This window comes from Entelurus aequoreus, linkage group LG08, assembly GCF_033978785.1.
Source record: "Entelurus aequoreus isolate RoL-2023_Sb linkage group LG08, RoL_Eaeq_v1.1, whole genome shotgun sequence".
Taxonomy (NCBI): domain Eukaryota; kingdom Metazoa; phylum Chordata; class Actinopteri; order Syngnathiformes; family Syngnathidae; genus Entelurus; species Entelurus aequoreus.
In genome coordinates this window covers 19700312-19724680 of record NC_084738.1, presented here as the reverse complement: position 1 = coordinate 19724680, position 24369 = coordinate 19700312, and the positions used below count along the sequence as shown (strand labels likewise).

The following is a 24369-nucleotide window of genomic DNA, read 5'->3' as shown; positions in this document are numbered from 1 at the left end:
CGGACTGTTGAACAAATTAAGCTGTACATCAAACAAGAATGGGAAAGAATTCCACCTGAAAAACTTCTAAATTTAGTCTCCTCAGTTCCCAAATGTTTACTGAGTGTTGGTAAAAGGAAAGGCCATGTAACACAGTGGTAAAAATGCCCATGTGCCAACTTTTTTGCAATGTGGTGCTGCCATTAAATTCTAAGTTAATGATTATTTGCAAAACAAAAATTAAGTTTCTCAGTTCCAGCATTAAATATCTTGTCTTTGCAGTCTATTCAATTGAATATAAGTTGAAAAGGATTTGCAAATCATTGAATTCTGTTTTTATTTACGGTTCACAAAATGTGCCAACTTCACTGGTTTTGGGTTTTGTATAATGAGGATGAAAAGAAGAAAAAACGCAGAATGTACATGTTTGGAATCTACAGGGAAAAAAATGCAGAAAGTTTTCAAACCAAGCTGTGATTTCAAGCTATGTTACAAATACACACTTGAAGTCCTCCAAATACAATTGTTACCTGTGTTCTGCACACAGGCCTAAATCTCAAAATGCCTCTAGTTGGAATTAGAGGTTTGTGCTGCTAGTATACAGGCTGCACACATTTTCCAGTGATTCAATGTCTGATGTGTTATTGACTACTAAGTGTGATTCTCTAGTCCATAACAGTGGACACGTGCCAGCCTGTGAACCATAGACCACAGTTTTCGAGACAGCTCCCGGCGTACACAAACCTGGCAGGCATACAAGGCCTCCTATTTAAACGGTAGTAAGCTTGTAGCCAAATATCATACGGGGTTCAGACAACCCCGCTCGTCTCCAAAACGTGCCAACGAAAATGCATAGAGGCAGATTTCACAGCATCACACTTTCAAGGTGCAACAAAAGGAGTTCTCAACACACTGCCGGATAGCAAGAACGTCATGGGGAGAGAACAGCTGCTTACTCTGAGGAGTCACAACAACATAGTCAATAGTCACGATTAGCCACATATTTTACTTAATGTTGTTACAGTATAAAAAAAGCAAATCACTATGGGAGAAATATTCCTTAAGAATGTTTGTGCTGATCAAAAAGGTCAACTATTTATATGTGAGTAACATTAGGACCAGTCAGTAGTGCAGCTGTAATGATTGAAGATGATTGCATGAACAGGGGTCTAAAAATCAGGGTCTAAAAAGCAGCCACACTATAAAGCAGGGATATTCAAATACATTGTTTTGGTTGGCCACATTACCAAAGAGCTAAAGACTTGGGGGCTTTATCTCTCCCTCGACAGTGGTAATTTCAATTTTGCCTATTTACCTTGTCAGAATTATATATATATATATATATATATATATATATATATATATATATATATATATATATATATATATATATATATATATATATATATATATATATATATATATATATATATATATATATATATATTTTTTATATATATATATATATATATATATATAAATATATGTACTGAACAAAAATATACATGCAACACTTTTGTTTTTGCTCCCATTTTTCATGAGTTGAACTCAAAGACCTATTCCTCTCAAATTTTGTTCACAAATATGTCTAAATCTGTGTTAGTGAGCATTTCTTCTTTGCCAAGATTATTGTACAGGTGAACTTTCGGCTGTCCACAATAGAAGGCCACTCTGAAATGTGCAGTTTTATCACACAGCACAATGCTACAGATGTCGCAAGTTTTGAGGGAGCGTGCAGTTGGCATGCTGACTGCAGGAATGTCTACCACAGCTGTTGCCCGTGAATTGAATGTTCATTTCTCTACCATACGCCGTCTCCAAAGGCGTTTCAGAGAATTTGGCAGTACATCCAACCGGTCTCACAACTGCAGACCACCTGAAACCACACCAGCCCAGGACCGCCACATCCACAGGTGCACCTCCATGATCGCCTGAGACCAGCCACCAGGACAGCTGCTGCAACAATTGGTTTGCATAACCAAATAATTTCTGCACAAACTGTGAGAAACCATTTCAGGGAAGCTCATCTGCACGCTTGTTGTCCTCATCGGGGCCTCAACCTGACTCTAATTCGTCATTGTAACCAACTTGAGTGGACAAATGCTCACATTTGATGGCGTCTGGCACATTGGAGAGGTGTTCTCTTCATGGATGAATCCCGGTTTTCACTGTTCAGGGAAGATGGCAGACAGCATGTGTAGCGTCGTGTGGGAGAGCGGTTTGCTGATGTCAACGTTGTGAATCTAGTGACCCATGGTGGGGTGGGGTTATGGTATGGGCAGGCGTATGTTAAGGGCAACGAACGCAAGTTCATTTTATTGATGGCTTTGTAAATGCACAGAGATGTGATGAGATGCTGAGGCCCATTGTTGTGCCATTCACCCCAGACCATCACCTCATGTTGCAGCATGACAATCCAAGGCCCCATGTTGCAAGAATCTGTACACAATTACTGGAAGCTGAAAACATCCCAGTTCTTGTATGGCCAGCATACTCACCTGAAATACCACTTATTTAGCATGTTTGGGATGCTGTGGATCGGCGTATACGACAGTGTGTTTCAGTTCCTGACAATATCTAGCAACTTGGCACAGCCATTGAAGAGGAGTGGACAAACATTCCACAGGCCACAATCAACAACCTGATCAACTCTATGCGAAGGAGATGTGTTGCACTGCATGAGGCAAATGGTGATCACACCGGATACTGACTGCTTTTCTGAGCCCCCCAGACCTCAATAAAGCAAAACTGCACATTTCAGCGTGGCCTTTTAGTGTAGGCTATATGCCACCCCTGTGCAATAATCATGCTGTTTAATACATTTTTTGTTTCATCTGACCACAACACTTTCCTCCAGAAGGTCTTATCTTGATTGTGATGTCAGATGAAACAAAAATTTAGCTGTTTGGCCACAATACCCAGCAATATGTTTGGAGGAGAAAAAGTGAGGCCTTTAATCCCAGGAACACCAAACCTACCAACATGCATGATGGTGGTAGTATTATGCTCTGGGTCTGTTTTGCTGCCAATGGAACTGGTGCTTTAAATGGGACAATGAAAAAGGAGGTTTACCTCCAAATTCTTCAGGACAACCTAAAATCATCAGCCCAGCGGTTGGGTCTTGGGCGCAGTTGGGTGTTCCAACAGGACAATGACCCCAAACACACGTCAAAAGTGGTAAAGGAATGGCTAGATCAGGCTAGAATTAAGGTTTTAGAATGGCCTTCCCAAAGTCCTGACTTAAACGTGTGGAAAATGCTGAATAAACAAGTCCATGTCCGAAAACCAACAAATTTAGCTGAACTGCACAAATTTTGTCAAGAGGAGTGGTCAAAAATTCAACAAGAAGCTTGCCAAAAGCTTGTGGTTGGCTTTCAAAAGCGCCTTATTGCAGTGAAACTTGCCAAGGGACATTTAACCAAATATTAACATTGCTGTATGTATACTTTTGACCCAGTAGATTTGGTCACATTTTCAGTAGACCCATAATAAATTCATAAAAGAACCAAACTTCATGAATGGTTTTTGTGACCAACAAGTATGTGCTCTAATCACTCTATCACAAAAAAATAAGAGTTGTAGAAAGTATTGGAAACTCAAGACAGCCATGACATTATGTTTTTTACAAGTGTATGTAAACCTTTGATCGCGACTGTAATAAGAGCAGTGCGGTCTTAAAAGTAAGCCGAGACGTCATGGAAGTAAAGCGAGTGAAATGAAGTGAAACGAAGAGATCTGCTGCAGCAACCTCGGGAAATGTTTGTTGATGTTAATAATATTAAACATGTTAATGTTTCAGTTTGGCATAGTGAGGACGTTTTGTGCTCATACACCATGGTCTCTGGTATGGACGGGCACGCTCTTCACAGGGCTGTTCTCTGCCGCCGCCGCCTTTGTGAATGTGCTTCTTTTGATATGTTAATATCGCCGACGATCACCCTCATTGAATCACGGCAGCCAAAATCGTGATCGTTATTGAAATTAGATTAATTTGTTGCCCTAACGACTGATATAACTAAAGAAGAACAAATAACTACTGACTGCATCTGAAGTAAACAAACCACAGCAACACCTTAGTTACAGACATCACATTACAAAAATAACTGATAAAAAGGAGAGGACTTAAAGGGGTGTCTTGAGTAACGCCTCAGTGATGTAAATCACAATTTTGGTCCAACTGTTCTATGTTTCCAATTGCCAGCAAGGTTAAAATGTCAATGCAAGGATCTGCCAATGTGTCTACAGTGGTCCAAGTTCCTCTATACAACAGTAGCAGCACTCTAGTGTTTTTAGGGCTTGGCTGCAAAAATGTTTGTCTCCCAAGTTTTGAACTGAACTTGGGGGTCGGTATGGTGTCATTCCCGAGCCGGACTTGGCCCTCAGGCTGCCATTTAAATAGCTGTGCTATCCATCCATCCATCCATCCATCCATCCATCCATCCACCCATTTTCTACCACTTGTCCCTTAGCTATTAGGAGACTTAAACTGAAACACCAGTCAGAGACAAGTGAAAGAATATATGCATACTAAGCTGCATTTCAAGAATTCTTACATACATTTGATCATAAAATCTAATGATTTTGTCTTCTTGAGTCATGCTAGGCATGCACGCTTAAACTCATTAGCTTGGCTCATTTGCCTTCAGACAAGTAGCTAACCACAGAGGATTCAGCAAATTACACTAAACCACTGTGGCAAACCTCTAAATTACGACATACGAAAGGAGTCTTTCACTGATTTAGTACGTTTCAACTGCCCATATATGCCTTGAAGAAATTATTATTATTATTTTGACTGGAATGAAATATCAATCACGGTCTTGCTCCAAAAAAAAATCCAGATGATGCCGCTTGTGATTACCATAGGGAAGGGGATCGTTTCTTCCCAGCTTTCTAGCTTTGAGGCTAAAAATAGGTCCTTTGCATGTTCACACACGTGGAGTCAGCTGCAAAAACATTACGACATGGATGGATTGAGTGATTTTATGTGGAAATGGTGCCGACTCGAGTGCATACATTTGATATGAACAAGGGGAAGAAGTAGGGAGCCGGTTGAGCATGGGGATGGATGTGAAGGTTGCTGAGGGATCATTTTAATGCCAGTGATTGATTGATTGATTGATTGAGTTCCAAAATTGGGGAAAATATTAGGAAAGTGGAGGTGGTGGGGTCTTAAATAAATTACTTGGAGAGCACAGACCTCCACCAAGCCCAATTTACAAATAGATAAGAATCCTTTTAAAAAATCCTAACACTAGATGGTGATCCTGATCACCCCCAAAATATAACTACTTGTTTCTTATCCCATTTCTGACATTTTCTGAAAGTTTAATGGAAATACGCTTTTTGAGCTTTGTTTCTATCTAATTAACAACAAAAAAATCCAGGGAATCAAATGATAAATGAAATCAGTAAATCCCTGCATGTTTGTTTTGTTGGTCTGGTGCTTTGAGTCTTAGCAGTTGGGCGCTTTTGTTCTATAGTGGAATAAAATAAACGGAGTGAGCACACTTGTTAGTCATTCAGTTTCTTTGTCTCTGTGTATGGAGGTAGGGACGCTAGCAAACACACACATAGAAATTGAGCATCAAAACGTAAAAGTAATAGAAAATGCTCTTGATCACTTACAAAATCAAATCACTTGTTCATTATTACATTTCTGAAGGTTTTATCAAAATCCGCCCGAAACTTTATGAACTATGTTAATAACTAACTAACTTGCAAGTGGAAGCAACCCCCAAAAAAATGTCTTGGTGAAAATTGTTAGGTCCATAAATCCTCCAAAGATAAAAGCTAAATTAGTGAAATCGAAGTCTCAAAAGTGATAAAATGTTAGTATTTTGCAGAGTTAATGCCTCCTAATGGTGTAATATTTCAGCCATAATGAGTCATAAAAAGTTGATATATTTTCTCTCACCTCTCTGCAGAAGCTGACAATGTTTTCCCAAAGCTCCTTGGCTTCACCTTCATCATTTCGCCGACGGGCCTCCACGTGCATGCTTTCCCTCCTCTTCAGAGGCTTGACCACCTTGCGAAGGGTGAGGTACTGCTGGGGTGTGTGGCAAGCTGCGCAGTTCTTGGCCTTGATGTCATTGAGTAGCGTGCACGCTGGGCAGCTCCACTGTTTTGTCCTCTCCAAGGAACTAGAAGAAGCCGCAGACGAGGAGGGGAAACCTCTGCCCTGTTTCCGTGTTTTATGACCCGATGAGGATGCAGCTGACGAGGGATTGCAGGAGCACGCTGTGCCAGACCCAGATGGGACTTGGCCGCAGTGTGCACAGCAGCGGGGTAGGGGCGCCTGCTGCTCCTGAAAGCCGTGCAGCTTGGACGAACCGCAGGCTGAGCATTTTGGAGCGCCTGTGGGGTTGCGCAAAGTGCATTTAGAGCAGGCCCAGGTGCTGAAGTCTGGGCTAGAGGGGCTGGCCGGGGTGAAGCGTACTGTCTCGCAACCCAAATCGATCAAGTCAGCACCAGCCCGCGATGATCGGCAGGTCTCACACTTGGACAACCCGCTTGGGTTAGCCAAAGAGCAGCCTGGGCACTTCCAGGTGGGGACCGTTTCGTCTTCTTCCAAGATACTGAGGCGCTTGCTGGGGTACGAGGGCTCTTGCGGTTGGGCATGTTTGGGTTTGGAAGAACGCTGTGGACCAGGCTGTGGGGGCACACCCGTGCTTGATGGAGAGGTGGGACTTGGCGTGTTATTACCTGGGTTTGGTGGCCGCCCTGTCGGGGGAACTTCTCTCCTACTTCGTGGCACAGGGTTGTTCTGGAGGGAGGAGAAAGGACTAAAAGCAGAAGAGAGGGGCTGTGAGGACACATGGGGAGGTTCTTGGGTGTCACATGGAGGAGGTGGAGGGGAATCATCTGTTAAGTCTATTAGTAGAGGGGCGGTCCCGGCTGAGCCCACCGGGAACCCCAGTACAGGCGTGCGAACCTCAGGCACCACCAGTGCCTCAGGGGGGATTTTAGGTAGAGAAAGTTTCCTGGGTCCACCACAGGCTGAACAGGACAGTGCAACAGGTGTGTTGAGAAGTGTGCAGCGAGGGCAAGCCCATCCTAGATGCTGCACGTTTGAACTAGCCACCTCTCCATTACTCTCAGAGTGTCTCAACATGTCCTCTTTCATCGGAACCTGTCCTTGGGGTTCTGAAAGCACCGTGGGCTTGACGGTTGGCGTCAAGGCTTCCGTAGGAGCAGGGGGGAGACCGTTTGAAGTGGCAGCGACGGTCGTGATGGCAGGTGAAGGTGTGGTTGTGGACGGTCCAAACCCGCAGACGGTGCAGGCTCTCGATCCCTGAGGATTGTTGAGGGTACAGCGGGGGCAAGCCCAGCGGTGCTCCTCGCTGCTGCTCAGGCGAAGGATCTGGTTGAGGTCGGGTTTCTGGCGTGGGGCCTCACAGATGGAACAGCGGGGTGCTCCGCCCACATTTAGGAAGGTGCAGCGTCCACATGACCACTCGCTGCCTCGCACCGCAGCTGCCATGGAGCCAGGAGAGTGAGAGTGGCTGCAAAAGACCAAAGTGAACAGTAAGAACTCATTCAAGAAATCTGTTTTCCCTACCGTTATATTCGAGGGCCGCCCCACCCTCCCAAGAAAGTCAAGTTAATTTAATTTGTGTTTCAACTGTTAAATGGTAAATGGGTTATACTTGTACAGCACTTTTCTACATTCAAGGTACTCAAAGCACTTTGACACTATTTCCTCATTTACCCATTCTCACACACATTGGCACACTGATGGCGGAAGCTGCCATGCAAGGTACTAACCACGACCCATTAGGAGCTAGGGTGAAGTGTCTTGCTCAAGGACACAACGGACGTGACTAGGTAGGCGGAAGCCGGTAACCTAACGAGGAACCCTCAGGTTGCTGGTACAGCCGCTTTACCAACCGAGCCACACCGTCCGCAACATTAGTCATTTAAGGATCCCTTCCATATAGAATAGGTCTAGCTTGTTCTTTTAGTAAAACAAACTAAATACCCTCACCTTATGTATCTTATTCAAATCAGTGGTTCTCAAACTTTTTTCACCAAGTACCACCTCAGAAAACACTTGGCTCTACAAGTACCACTATAATGACCAACATTAAAATACAGTAGCGAAGTAGGCCTAAATATTGATAAAAACCAAGGCAGAGGTTTTGTTTAACAAGTATATTTAATATTTTTGGCCAATGTAACATTACACACAGTTTGAACAGTAACACTGTGTTTGAATATTTAATTAAGTGATTCTTTGGCGTAACACCTGAGGCTGCAATTTGAGAAACACTGATTTACATGACAGCATGTTATTTCTGTCTCCACGTCATTGCGTGTGAAATAGCAATTTATTTGTGGAATATTTAAGAGTCCTTGCATTGCTTTCTATTATAAAAGAGGGTGATTGTCAAATATAACTGTTAAAGAGTGATCGCTATACAGTCGGCTATATTGTGCATATATAGTGATGGGTCAAACAAAACTGAAGCCCCAGTGCCTTGTGAAACACAAGGAGCAAGACTGTGTACATTGATGTGTGTGTGTCACTAGAAAAAAGAAAAAACATGTGACCAATACAGCTGATGTGTCATATGACTGTGAAGCACCAAACTGTGTTAATCAAGAACTTCTTTCAGCTCACGAGTGCCACCACCTACTAAATGCTGAAGTCAGAAGAGTAGCGTGTCGCGTTTGACATCGGCTTTTGTCTCCATTGTTAAGAAAAAACAAAAATTCTAATGTTTGAGATCATTTTGCTCTTATAGCGCAAAATGCAGTAAATGATCTTCTTTTCCTGTTTACTATTTGGCTCTTTGGCCACAGCTTCACTTTTCATACTCCATCTTAAAAAGAAGAAATATGCAATTATATATGCTAAATATTTATTTTGATTGCAGGTCAAATGTAATGACTTTTTAATCCAGCGGATTATAAAACCATTATGAAACAACCACACTGTATCGGATCAGCGTCAATACAGGTAGTGAGTGTATCAAACGCTTACTACTACTCATGTGAAAGCAGTACAGTCTAAATTGGCTAAGGGTGTCTCCATTTTGTGGAGAATGCAGAAATTACTAAATCAAAATTCACTAAGAACGATTTACTTAGCTCTTTTATTGCCGCATTTACAGTATTGCGCTGAAGTTTGGGGGAACACCTGCAGGGACACTATTGAACCGCTATTTAAGCTCCAGAAAAAGGCAATTAGAATGATAGATTATGCCCCATATAGAGCTCATACAAATGATCTGTTCATAATGAGTAATTTTCTTAAAATACAATACAGTTGCCTTCAAATTATGTTTATGGCCTCACAAAGGGCTCTACCTGCAAATATACAGAGTCTGCTTTCACTCAGAGATGGTCCACATGAACTCAGGGGTGTCCTGAAATTCAAACATAACATGGTAAATTCCACATTCAAGGCTCAAACATTATCTATAGCGGGGGTGAAACTGTGGGACAATGTAAGCGGAGAAATTAAAAGTGTTCAACCTTGCGGTAAAAAATGTGTTGTTGGTAAGGGTGTAACGGTACGTGTATTTGTATTGAACCGTTTCGGTACGGGGGGTTCGGTTCGGAACGGAGGTGCACCGAACGAGTGTGCAAACGGACATATTAAGTAGCGCACCACACGTTGTGTAAACAATGCACACCGAGGTACAACACACGGCATGCTAGCAACGACCGGGCTACTACAACATGCAAAAGCCAAAGCTGGAAGTCCCTCCTGCCTCGTTAAGATCTCCCGTTTGGGAACATTTTGGCTTTGCGGTGCGATACAACAATGGAGGACGAGAGGTGGACAAAGCGAAAGCGGTTTGTCGACATTGTTAAGCAGCGGTAGGGTATGCTTCTGCCAACGCATCAAACATGCTAACCCATTTGAAGCGGCACCACCCACAAGTGAACATCGGTTCAACGAAGAGAAAGACGAACAAACAGCTCCCCACCGCATTCAAGCAGCCTCTCCTCAGCGAGTCGAGGCAGGGCTAAAGCAATAACAAATGCCGTTGGTGTTTTTACAGCAGCAGATTTAAGACCATATTGCATTAAAAACTAGATTTTGATCCACTTCTATGGTGGAAGAACATTGAGCCCATATATCCTCTTACTGCCAAATTAGCCAGGCACTACCTCGCCATACCTGCTACCTCCGTGCCCAGCGAAAGGGTATTTTCCACAGCTGGAGACATTTTAACTGCAAGCAGGTCTGCTCTTTCTGCAGACAATGTGGATAAACTGATTTTTCTGGCAAAAAAACATGAAAATTGAGTGAAAGTCACCAGGGTTTAAGGCTGAGTTGACTTGAAACGGTTTAATGTTGCACTTTTTGTATGTAGAAGAAAAGTTTTGTCATTTTATTTAATCTGAGCAACAACTTGAAGCAGTTTAATGTTGCACTTTATATGTGGAAATGTTGCACTTTATATGTAGAAAGGTTTTGTTAAGAAACCAATTCTGAGCCTTATCTTATTTAGTTTTTATTTTATATATGTTGACTGCATTAACCCTGGCAATCGACCCTATGTGTATATGTATGTTATTGTTATGCTTAGCATTCATGACTGCCTGCTGTTGCACTGATCAGCCTAGTGGTGGCTCACATCCATCACACACAGAGCTATTTTAAAGCAATGTTAAAAGGATAAAGTCATTGTTTACAAATTTTGGTAAATAAATAACCAGAAAATGTATATTTTGTTCTTTTCTTACTGTACCGAAAATGAACCGAACCGTGACCTCTAAACCGAGGTACGTACCGAACCGACATTTTTGTGCACCGTTACACTCTTAGTTGTTGGGAAACTATCAAAAACATGACTAGTTGTTTGGACTATCTCAACTGTGGTACACAGGTGCAAAATAACTCACTGTAGAATAAGGGAAATAACACACCAGACAAGGCTTCAGAAGACGAAAGATACCCAGGCAAGATGGAGCTAATCTCATGGTCGCTCAATGCTATTGACAAAGTGTTTACAACATGGAAAAATTGGCTCATGAATCTGCACAAAATAACACAAGAAGAAACATGAATTGGACATCATGTGGACTAAGAATTTATTTATTTATTTTTTATTTAAAAAATTCAATGAATCAAACAACATATATCCATATTGGTGTATGTATACCGACTTGTCATTATCATCCATTATCATATGTTATACTTCTTCTGAAATTGTCATGTATCCATCAAATCTGCTGTTGAAACTTGGACTATGCAACCAACATATATAACCAGCATATACTGTAAGTTGATTGTAAATTAGGGGCGGGACATGGATAAGCATTCTTGCTTTTTTCCCGTATCCCTTTTCGGTGGGTGCCGTTGCTTGTCTGTCATATTACAAAGAGTGATGAAGTGTTGCTATATATGTCTGTCTGACGGAATAAATAAATACATTAATTCATTCATTACTGAGGCGTCATTTACCAAAGTCGTCTGTGCTTGGCTCTCCCAAAACACCACAATGTAAACTGCCTTTTACAAAGAAAAAAAAACTTTTAGCTAATAAATATTGTTTGAAAAACATTACAATAGCATGTAATACAAATAACTACTGTAGTTTTATGAATAAGTGTAATAATATTGTTCAGCAACTTTTGTAAGCGTCTCCTACGTGCATCAACAATAGGAACGACAAAATCGTTGTTTATGTTGCACACAGGCATATTTCAGTGACAGACTGGATTATGCCCGCAACAGCTTGTATTTCAAAATATTCATAAGATGAGGGACTTGTAAATTGAGCTACCACTGTAAAGAAATCACTGGATACTGAAATTGCCGTATAGCACATTTGACAGTCTGTCTGTCTTTTGCTGTTATGCTGTAAGATTTAAAGCTTTTTTGAGGGCTACAACATTTAAGAAGAAGGTGCACAGCTACCTATTACACCTGTACCCTGTACATTTTTAGCCTTGAAAAGGAACACATGGCTACCTAGGAGTCCAGTAATCATCTTTAAGAGTGGATTGTACCTTGAAAGATGAACATGAACTCCTTCTCTACCCTTATATTCGACTATTTCTATTTGCTATCGAGCAGTAGTGAAGAAAGATTGCTGGAACAATGGCAAGTCATATGAAAACGAAGATAGAGGAGACAGGTGTGATTAAAATGAACTATCAGGACAGCAAACACTTGCCTACAGTGAGATAACGGTGATTATCTAAAAGAAAGAAGGGACAAAAAAAATCTGGGAGATGGCATTAAGAGGGAAGAGACAAAATGAGAAAAGAAAAATGGAGTGTGAGAGCGAAAGATTTCCGAGCTCAGGGGAGCCAAAATTAAATCTCCCCGCAGAGGGCACGGAGGGCAGTAAATCCATACACAATGGCTGCATGATTAGCGCCAAAAAATGCAGCATAGAGAGCTTGAGACGGAGGAGAGTTGCCTCACAATACTAGAAGTAAGATATTGCCTGTGTAAATGAGTCCGACAAATCATAACATTCTATAAATATATCTCTCCCATTGACCTTGTCTCCTTAATAGAACGATGAATGTCCACACTGCAGCTTTGCCATGATGACCCACACCTAAAAAAGGCACTGTCACTCAAGTTGCTCATGTGTGAACACTGACACAGACAAGGACTTGAGGGTAACATGGAGTAGTGAATGCGGCGGGAAGTGCTAAGAGCAAGAGCAATCTTCTGTTCTTCACATTAATCCCTATGGTAAAGATGTCTGCAATATGACTGCTGAACGGCATCACATTACATAGATTAGTCTTCTTCTTATGGAACAGGTAAGGTTCGAATTAAAGCAGATTAAAGACTATACTGTAAATTGCACAATATAATTGCAACAGAGCCAATAGTGTAATAGCGATAAGGAGCAAACTGATCAGTCAGCATTAACACTGAAAACGTCATTGTAAACAGTATGTGGTAGCTGAATTACTACATTTAAACAATACTAAAGCATGTGCAAAAGGTAGATTAAGCTGCAGGATACTAAGTACTCATGATACTTTCAAATGACAGTACTCAGCAAGAGTTGCCTATAAGTTAAGTTAAAGTACCCATGATTGTCACACACACACTAGGTGTGGCGAAATTATTCTCTGTATTTGACCCATTACCCTTGGTCACCCCCTGGGAGGTGAGGGGAGTAGTGAGCAGCAGCGGTGGCTAGCTACATAAGTTAATGCCTATGCCAATGCCAATGTTGATTAGAGACATTGGCAGTTCTTTGCTTTTGTAGACCATGCAACAGTAATTGAATAAAAGGTATTAAAATGGAGGGAAAGTACCTCAACCGAGTCATACCAAAGACTATAAAAATGGGACCCATTACCTCCCTGCTCGGCACTCAGCATCAAGTGTTGGAATTGGGGGTACAATCACCAAAATGATTCCCGAGCGTGGCCACCGCTGCTGCTCACTACTCCCCTCACCTCCCAGGGGGTGGAACAAGGGGATGGGTCAAATGCAGAGAGTAATTTCACCACACCTACTGTGTGTGTGACTATCAGTGGTACGTTTAACTTTAAGAGTGTCCCAACTTAAAGGAAAACTGCACTTTTTTTAAATGTTGCCCATTATTCACAATTATTATAAGAGACAAGAACACACGTCTTTTTTTGGGGGGGATCCTAAAGATGATAAAAAAACGCTTGCAAGATGCAGCTAATGGGAGTCAACGTTGTAGCCGTCAAAGCCCTCCAAAACAACTTCTATGCCCTCCATCAACGTTATTTATACACACTGCAAGTATGTATATAATGTAGAAATGGACACGTTAATAACAATATGTAATATGTACAATATTTACCGTATTTTGTAGAGATTAACTTCTTTCCTCTGTGCATTTATTTCCGTTTAAATAGCAGCGCACTTCCGACTTCCGACAACAAATGTGTGTCCTACTTCTGGAAAGAACCGCGAGTGTGTTGTAATCATACCACACTTGGGAACAGACAACGAAGATGGCTATTTTTTGGACAAATGAGATTTCACAACCTTAGCTTTTTGAAGATGAATATACAGAGGATGGAATGCTGCTAATAAAAGCAAGCACGAACAGAGGGTGAAACGTTGGAACAGACGGAAGCAGAGAGAGTGAGGTCGGCCTGACTTCAAATGTGAAACTTAGAGGCAAGCTATGCTGACCTAAATCAACTGGAAACGTCACCGGCCAGCTTGACCAACGGTTCATCGAGTGAGTCACTTTAATACTGATCATGACTACAACTACAATACCTACACTGCCGAGCTTGCTGTGTACAGAGAAAACATCACATAATACTTTACAGATACTGTATTATGATTGTTCATGTTTTTAGTCAGTACAGATTAGGGATGTCCCGATCCGATATTTGGATCGGATCGGCCGCCGATATTTGCCAAAAAATGCGTATCGGCAAGGCATGGGAAAATGCAGATTCAGATCCAGTTTAAAAACAACAACTCCGGTCCGTGTTTTCCAACGCACCAATTTAAATAATACATTCCACTTTTCTGCTGCTCCCTAATTTCCATTCTGCATTTTCCAGCACACCATCAACACATCCACAGGTCTGTGGATTCTCACGCAGTTGCTTTTCGCTGCTGGCAATACACGACAGGCTCTTCTCTCCCTCTCACAGACAACAAGCGCACCTTACACACGTCACATACTGTCACATCATACGTCACATACGTATACGCCCTCCCCGAGCAGAGAGGTAGCAGCATGGCTAACGTTAGCTGTGATGCTAGCGCAGCCGTGCGAGCAACGTTCCCTCTAAGGTGCGCACCTGTGCAGTTGCGCACTGCTCAAGCGCCCTCTGCGCATAGCAATTATATGCCACGCACAAAATCAAATAAAAAAATAAGCGCATAACAATTTTCGACACACGGACACGACAGAGAAAACAGTTTTCGTCATCATTGTTCAAATATTGTAACGTCTGTCGAGACGCTTATCTCCATTCGGTGCCACACGCCCACACCATCAAAATGCCGAGGCAAAAATTTCCACATCAACACCGTATGAAAAAATTAGTGATTTTTTTAGTTGTGATTTCCTTCTCTGCATGAAAGTTTAAAGGTAGCATATATTAATGCAGTATGAAGAAGAATGTTTTAATGTAGACATGCAAGCCTTGAAAGAAAATTTTGGAAATCAAGACTACATTTCTTGCAAATGGGTGCATTTCTACCCTATATTTTAACTTTAGATTTATTCTCATATCAAACTCTTTTGGCTGTCTTTTTGACACTTACATCCGGCGCCCCCCTCCACACCCCGGATTATAAATAATGTAAATAATTAAATGTGATTATCTTGTGTGATGACTGTATTATGATGATAGTATATATCTGATAGTATATATCTGTATCATGAATCAATTTAAGTGGACCCCGACTTAAACAAGTTGAAAAACTTATTGGGGTGTTACCATTTAGTCGTCAATTGTACGGAATATGCACTTCACTGTGCAACCTACTAATAAAAGTCCCAATCAATCAATCAAAACACATAGAATCATCATACTGCTGTGATTATATGCATCAAGTGTTCATTCAAGGCTAAGGCAAAATATCGAGATATATATCGTGTATCGCAATATGGCCTTAAAATATCGCAATATTAAAAAAAGGTCATATCGCCCAGCCCTAGTTCAATGATGCCATTTCTGTTTATCATGTATAATTTTGTCTATTTTGTGTTTATCCTTGAATAAACAGGTCAGTTTCTTGTTACCAGCCATTGTGTATTATTAAAACTCCCCTAATTCAGCTGGCTAGTTGTTATCAAGAGTACTAAAACCTTTTCAACATGATTCTGACAACTAAGTAGGCTAAATAACTTTAAACTTTAATACATGCTCAGATAGGCCAGTATCGGTCAGTATCGGTATCGGTCAGTATCGGATCGGAAGTGCAAAAACAATATCGGTATCGGATCGGAAGTGCAAAAACCTGGATCGGGACATCCCTAGTACAGATTGGTGTTGTAAATTACAAACTCAAAAGCCATTCAGTTGTTGATGCAGTAGCCAGCTTACCTCATGCCATAGCTAGGTTACGGCTAATGCTGTGGCAAACAGTTCCTCAGTGTTTGCTCTTACAATAACAATGTTGCTACAGTTTGGTTATTATACGGGTTAGCGAATGTAAATGAAGTATTGTTGCCGGTTTTTGATGCATTTTTAAAGTGTTTTAGCTGCAGAATGAATTGCTCCCATTAGCTGCATTGCTAGCCACCTAGAACGAGCAGATTATTACAAGTTAGAATGCAAAAAAACCCCAAAAACCATTTGTCTTCTGGTCTCTCATCCGGATTGTGAACAATAGGTAAAATTCCCCCAAAAACTGCAGTTCTCCTTTAAGAGTGTTTTGAGATAAGAACTGTCTGTCAGCGAATTGTTATGCTTTTAAGTTGCATGCAAAAAATTGAGCAAAACATTAGTTGGCGGAGCAAAGGTCACACTGAACACCGTAAGATCCGACCAAAACATCCTGTCTTACTCGCTAGCATTAACTTATAGCTAGAAATTGACACAACTTTGTTTTTCCAACCACGGGAAGGAAGAAAGTGAGCATCAAGGACAGTGCTGAGAAGAAAAAGTGGATGATATTCATTTAATTAAAGAAATAAAACCAAAACATCCGGTCTTACTCGCTAGCACTAGCTTATACCTAGGAATCGACATAACTTAGTTTTTCCAACCACCGGAAGAAAGAAAGTGAGCATAAAAGAACAGTGCTGAGAAGAAAAAGTGGATAATATTCATTTAATTAAAGAAATAAATCAACAAAAACATGACTGAGTGTGTACTAGAGCTGGGTCAATAAAACGATACCAATATACAGTATATCCTGACAAACATGCAATCGATGTCAATATCATAAGGGGTTCTTTATAAATATAAATATAAATACATATATATATATATATATATATATATATATATATATATATATATATATATATATATATAAATACATATATATATATATATATATATATATATATATATATATATATATATATATATATATATATATATATATATATATATATATATATACACATATCATAGCTGCAACTAACGATTAATTTGATAATGAATGAATGAATGAATGATCTTTATTGTCATTGTGCATGTACAGGTACAGGTCCAACGAAATTTAAGTTGCTTCCCTAAGGTGCTTTGCATTTTTTTTTAAAAAAAGAAGAAACCACACAATATACAAAAACAACACAATATACACAATATGCAATATGGCCTAAGACCACTCTAAGAGGCAATGTAAAAAAAACGAGACAGTAAAAAGTATAAAGTGACTAGTGAACTGACTAGAGAGGAGTAATGCTGGTTCCCAGTGTGCTGAGGGGGTGGGAGTCAGCATTTCCTACCTCCTATGCTGTGCAGGCATTTTATTTTGGATTAAAATATGTAAATAAATATGATAAATATTGTCCAGTTGGCGTGTAATCGCTGATTGCACAGTCCCGGATCGTGATTGACCGGTGGCATGAGTTTTTATTTTTTTTTACATTCCAGCTGCGTTTAGTGCAGTTATGGCCCGGGGGTAGAAACTGTTCTTGAGTCTATTTGTGCGGGTTCGCATGGTTCTGAAATGTCTGCCGAAAGGCAGCTGATCGAAGTGGCTGTTGCCGGGGTGGGATGGGTCCTTGAGTATGTTGGCTGCCTTCTTCAGGCAGCGGGAGTTGTACAGTTCTTCCAGGGAGGGGAGGGGGCACCCGATGATTTTTTGGGCCGATTTGACGACCCTCTGGAGAGCTTTCCTCTCTGCTGCTGTGCAGCTGCAGAACCATACGCAGATGCAGTATGTGAGGATGCTCTCCACAGAACAGCGGTAGAAGGACACCAGTAGATCCTGTCTCAGGTGGAGATTCCTGAGTACTCTCAAGAAGTAGAGCCTCTGCTGTGCCCTCTTGACGATAGCCGTGGTGTTGGTCCTCCAGGACAGGTCCTCCTCCAGGTGAACTCCCAGGAAGCGTAGGGATGAGACTCTTTCCACACAGCCCCCGTCGATGTACAGGGGCTGTATGGTAGTTTTTCTCCTCCTGCTGTCCAAGATCACTTCCTGGGTCTTGAGCTGGTTCAGCTTCAGGTTGTTCGCCCTGCTCAACACTGCCAGCTGCTCTACCTCGTCCCGGTATGCCGTCTCGTCGACCCCAGAGATGCAGCCCACCACCGTTGTGTCATCGGCAAACTTTATGATGTGATTGCCAGGGTGGGTGGCTGTGAAGTCGTGGGTGTAGAGTGAGTAGAGCAGGGGGCTCAGCACGCAGCCCTGAGGTGAGCCGGTGCTGAGGCTGAGGGCTGTGGAGGTGTGGGTACCCATCCTCACCCTCTGACGGCGGTCAGTCAGGAAGTCTTTAATCCAGAGACAGGTGGGGTTGGATATTCCGAGGTCTGCTAGCTTGGTCACCAGTCTGTCAGGTAAAATGGTATTAAATGCAGAGCTGAAGTCTACAAAGAGCAGCCGTACATAGCCCCCCCCCTCCATGTGGGACATGGCGGAGTGGAGAGCCATAGCGATGGCGTCCTCCGTAGACCTGTTGGCTCGGTAGGCAAACTGATGGGGGTCCAATGCGGGCGGTAGGGATGAGAGGATGTGGGTCCGGACCAGTTTCTCGAAACACTTCATTGTGATAGAAGTGAGTGCCACTGGCCGGTAGTCGTTCAGACAGCTGACAGTGTTTTTCTTTTTGGGGACCGGGATGATGGTGGAGGTTTTCAGGCAGGATGGGACGGTGGCCTGGGACAGGGACCGGTTGAAGATGTCGGTGAGGACACCAGTCAGCTGATCAGCGCAGTCTCTCAGCACCCGTCCGGAGACGCCGTCCGGTCCCGCAGCCTTCCTCGGGTTCACGGCTTTCAGTGTGCGTCTGACCTCGTGCTCCGTCACTGAAAGGGTGAGGCTGCTGTGGTCTGTCGAGTGAGGTGTGACTGCTGATTGAGGTGTGGCTGTTGGGTGAGGTGTTGCTCCTGAGTGAGGTGTGACTGATTCCGATGGTGTTACCTCAAAGCGGGCGTAGAAGGAGTTCAGCTCCTCTGCCAGCCGGGGGTCTCCCCTGCCGGCCGGGGGGTTGCTGGGCCTGTAGTTGGTCATGTGCTGGACCCCCTGCCATACCCTCCTGGAGTCGTTGCTTTGGAAGCAGTCCTCAATCTTTGTTTTGTAGTCCCCCTTAGCCTCCCTGATACCACGCTTCAGGCTGGCTCTGGCAGTGCTGTAGAGCTCCCCGTCGCCAGATCTGAACGCAGTGTCCCTCTCCCTCAGCAGCCTCTGCACCTCTCTCGTCATCCACGGCTTTGTGTTGGAATAGACTCGGATGCGCTTATCCACAGTAACAGAGTCTGTGCAGTGTTTTATGTAGCCCAGTACTCCTGATGTGTATTTCTCCAGGTCCTCGTCTTCAAAGACCTCCCACGCAGTGGTGTCAAAGCAGTCTTGCAGCTTTTCAGTGGCACCTTCAGGCCAGGTTTTGATGGACTTTGTTGTGGTGGGAGCACTTATCCGGGTGGGGGTGTATGCTGGGAGGAGTAGCAGGGATGTGTGGTCTGACTGGCCCATGTGTGCTAAAGGTATAGCTCTGTAGCCCAGCTTAATATTGGAGTAAACCTTGTCAAGTGCGTTTTTGCCTCTTGTGGCACATTTTACATGCTGGTGTAGTTTGGGGAGCACTACCTTCAGGTTAGCATGGTTAAAGTCTCCTGCGATGATATGAGCAGCCTCCGGATACATGCTTTGTTGCTGGTTGATTGTATCATGCAGCTGACCTAGCGCCGTGCTAGCGTTAGCATCTGGCGCTATGTACACTGCGGTTAGCAACACAGCATTGTATTCCCTCGGCAGGTAAAAGGGCCAACATTTAATAGTCAGATATTCTAGATTAGGGGAACAGTGGCTACTCACAATGCTTGTGTGTGTTCCCCATGTGTCCTTTGTGAATATTAATAGTCCTCCTCCCCGCGATATCCCTGTAGCCTCTTTTGTCCTGTCCAGGCGGTGTAGAGTGTAGCCTGTTAGCTCGATAGCTAGGTCCGGGATGAATGAATGGAGCCAGGTTTCTGTGACTATTAGCACGCAGCTATTCCTCACGGTGGTGTTCGTTGCTACCTGTAGCCTCAGTTCGTCCATCTTGTTTGCAAGTGATCTTGCATTTGTGAGAAATATACTCGGCAGTGGTGGTTTGTTCGGTCGTTGTCTTAGCCTCTCCAGCAGACCAGCTCTGCAGCCTCGTTTCTGTTTACGTTCTCTACGCCGCCTGCGGCGCTTTGTTCCGGGTATAGTGTACCATGGAGATCCGGGTTGTCTCGCAATTTCTTCCGGGATGTTGTTTACACGGATAAACTCGGCCGTGACAGCGTTTTCTCCGGGAGATCCGACTTCTATGAGATCCTGCCTGGTGTAGACGTTGTTCCCCCGACAGAATGTAAAAAGTAAAATAACAAAGACGTACATAAATAACATAAAAAAGCACCGAACGGGAGAGCGTTGAGCCTCTGCGACTAGTCGCGACGCCATCTTGGAAACATATATTCCAATATATTCCAATTCCAACCCTTGATGCTGAGGGTTGGAATTGAATTAATTGGATAATCAATTAATCTGACGATTTTTACTTCGATTAATCGATAAATAATCGGATAAAAGAGACAAACTACATTTCTATCCTTTCCAGTATTTTATTGAAAAAAAAACAGCATACTGGCACCATACTTATTTTGATTATTGTTTCTCAGCTGTTTGTACATGTTGCAGTTTATAAATAAAGGTTTATAAAAAGATAATTAAAAAAAAAAAATTCCCTCTGCGCATGCGCATAGCATAGATCCAACGAATCGATGACTAAATTAATCGCCAACTATTTTTATAATCGATTTTAATCTGTTTAATCGATTAGTTGTTGCAGCCCTAATATATATATATATATATATATATATATATATATATATATATATATATATATATATATATATATATATATATATATATATATATATATACATATATAATATTTAGTACAACATTTTGGTCGTAAGAAAGAATGAAGCATGGTTGGTTCCATGAACAAAGGCACTCGGGGTCTGGTAAGCTAGCAAAATAGGAAGTGGTCAGTGAGCAATCGGAGGGACACACTAATGCTAGGTTCACACCAACGGCGCTTTAAAGCGGCATGCAAAGCGGCGTTAAAGCGTAACAAAGCCTGATTAAAGCGTGAGGGTCCTAATGGATGGTGGGAAAGCTTGTAGTGAAGCGGGACATGCGGCAAGTTCGCCAAAATTTTTTAAACGGTTTAAAAAAATTCAGCGCTCTGTCAAGAATGGAATAAAGCGCCGAGAGAGTATCAAAGCGTGACAAAGCCTGACAAAGCCTAGCAAAGCTTGACTCAAAGCGTAGGAAAGCTTAACAGATCTTGGTTCAAAGCGCAATAGGAAGTGACTGTGATATTGACTAGTGACATTGAAACTTTATGTAAAACCAACACAGGATTACAAATCCATTCTCTTTTGCATCATTGCCTTTTTTATACGATGATCATTGTTTCTGTACTTCTGCTGTTTGATGTTGCAGTTTGACATTACTGTCTATAATTTTTCTGTATGAAAATGTTAATAATAAAGAGAATATGTTACGTTTAAAAGAAATGCCTTTTATTGTTGTCAACTAGCATAAGAAATTAAAGATAGATATTTATTAAGATGACAAAGAAATAAAAGAAATGAAGATATAAAACATAATATAACGGAAAAAAAAGAGAAATTGAAAAAATAAATGAATATAAAAAATAAAAGAAATGCCTTTTATTGTTGTCAACTAGCATAAAAATGAAAGATATATATTTATTAAGATGACAAAGAAATAAAAGAAATGAAGATATAAAACAAAATATAACGGAAAAAAAAGAGAAATTGAAAAAATAAATGAAAATAAAAAATAAAAGAAATGCCTTTTATTGTTGTCAACTAGCATAAGAAATGAAAGATAGATATTTATTAAGATGACAAAGAAATAAAAGAAATGAAGATATAAAACATAATAACGAAAAAAAAGAAATTGAAAAAATAAATGAATATAAAAAATAAAAGAAATGCCTTTTATTGTTGTCAACTAGCATAAGAAATGAAAGATAGATATTTATTAAGATGACAAAGAAATAAAAGAAATGAAGATATAAAACATAATATAACGGGAAAAAAGAGAAATTTAAAAAATAAATTAATATAAAAAATAAAAGAAATGCCTTTTATTGTTGTCAACTAGCATAAGAAATGAAAGATAGATATTTATTAAGATGACAAAGAAATAAAAGAAATGATGATATAAAACATAATATAACGGAAAAAAAAGAGAAATTGAAAAAATAAATGAATATAAAAAATAAAATAAATTCCTTTTATTGTTGTCAACTAGCATAAGAAATGAAAGATAGATATTTATTAAGATGACAAAGAAATAAAAGAAATGAAGATATAAAACATAATAACGAAAAAAAAGAGAAATTGAAAAAATAAATGAATATAAAAAATAAAAGAAATGCCTTTTATTGTTGTCAACTAGCATAAGAAATTAAAGATAGATATTTATTAAGATGACAAAGAAATAAAAGAAATGAAGATATAAAACATAATAATAAATAATAAACATAATATAACGGAAAAAAAAGAGAAATTGAAAAAATAAATGAATATAAAAAATGTGTGGAAAACAGTAGACTGAGTTTTTCACATTTTTTTATTATTTTTGTTGTAACAATGCACAACAGAGCTTGATAATCGTGTCAGAGCCTGATTTAAAGCGTCATGATCGCATCAAAGCATAATAAAGTTCAATAAAGCGTAATAAAACGTATCAAAGCGTGATTTAAAGCGTATCAAAGCGGGATCAAATCGTGAGGAACGGTAACAAAGCGGCAACTAATTCGTATCAAAGCATAACATTACTCCGGAGATCGGGATATTCGTGGAAAAATTGACAAAAATGACGGCGCTTTGCTCGCCGCTTTAAAGCGCGGCAAGCGCCGTTGGTGTGAACCAGGCATAAACAGCCAATCACGTATCAACTATCAAGTTTGCTGTCTGTCTCTGCATGGAGTGAAAGGAGAAAGTAAAAAAAGAGTGCTGCAGAGACTGAAGAAATTGTGGATAAAACAGGAAAAGTCATCTTGACAGTATGGCAGATTTGTTTTTTTTTCAAATGGACCGTTGTCCTTCACCGCGCTCATCTTTTTTTTTCAACCCTTGTACTTCCCAATTCGGATGTACGGAAACAACAGGTAGGAAATAAAGTGCAGGTGTGACGATCTGTCACTTCATGTCTGGTTGTGTTTCCTTGGTTTGTGTTTATTTCCTGTGTAGCGCTCTTATGTTTGGTTCCTTTTCCTGCTTGTCTCCCTGAACGCTATTTCCCCTCACCTGCCGCTGATTGGCAGCCTGGCCACACCTGTTGTTAATCACCTGGCTGGTATTTATACCTGCCTTGCCCTACAGTCAGGGCTCAATGATTGTTTCCTGTTTCCTGTTATCCTGTTTCCTGTTAACCTGTCCTTTTTGACATTAAAGTCATGTTTACCTGCGCTACGCCTGCCATCTCTGCATCTTGGGGTTTAAGACCAACAGAACCTGACAGCAAGACTTTATTAATAAAATACATAACAAAATATAGCATATGTGTTACTTTAAAATAATAACTTGGTCCAATAATATTTAAATAATAATTACTGCATAACATAAATTATTTCCATACTTAAATAAGAATAACAAAACAAATTAAATGTTACACAGACCACGTAACTTCCTGGTAGTAAACCTGCAAAAAACATTCTTCTCAGGTTTTTCTATGTTTACATTGTCATACTTTGCACATTTTGTAACACTTTATTAAGCATTTCTTACAAATTCTTTATTTTTTCACCTTGATTTAAAGAGGTTATTAAGTGTTTATTGTGATTTTAGAATTTGCTTCCATTGATGTTGATTGTTTTCCATGGTTGTGTTGACATTTCCTTTCCGCTTTGATAGCTGGGGGGATTATAATCAGAGGAAATTTTCATTTGAAATAAAAATTTTGACTTTTAATAAATGTTTTGCCTCGTCCATATTTTCCATAGGTTTAAAAAAAAAAAATATCAACAATTATTGATATCGACCAATATAAAAAACGTATATCGTGGTACAGTTTTCAGTCAGTTAAGAACTTCATCACAAAGCCAATTCAGCTTGTAAATTGATGTACTACTGTACTATACACAGGCATGCAAATGTACTACTGTACTTTACACACTGGATCTATTTGTAGATACAGAATAGTCACATGATTTACATTTGTGCTGAGGTTGGCCTGTACCCTCAGCCTTTAACCCTTGGACAATAAAAGCACGTAGGTAGAAGTTCCAGTACTTTACGTCAGGAGCCATTAGCAGAGCATTT

General features: G+C 40.8%; 1 protein-coding gene across 1 annotated transcript in view; it reads right to left on the bottom strand.

Annotated features, from left to right (window-relative positions):
* The window catches only part of LOC133655908 (calpain-15-like), a 113550-nt gene that overhangs the window by 69749 nt on the left and 19432 nt on the right, over positions 1-24369 (bottom strand). Inside the window, exon 2 of the mRNA XM_062056531.1 lies at positions 5897-7484. Coding sequence (XP_061912515.1) covers positions 5897-7484 — 1588 coding nt within the window. The remainder of the gene's footprint in view (positions 1-5896; positions 7485-24369) is intronic.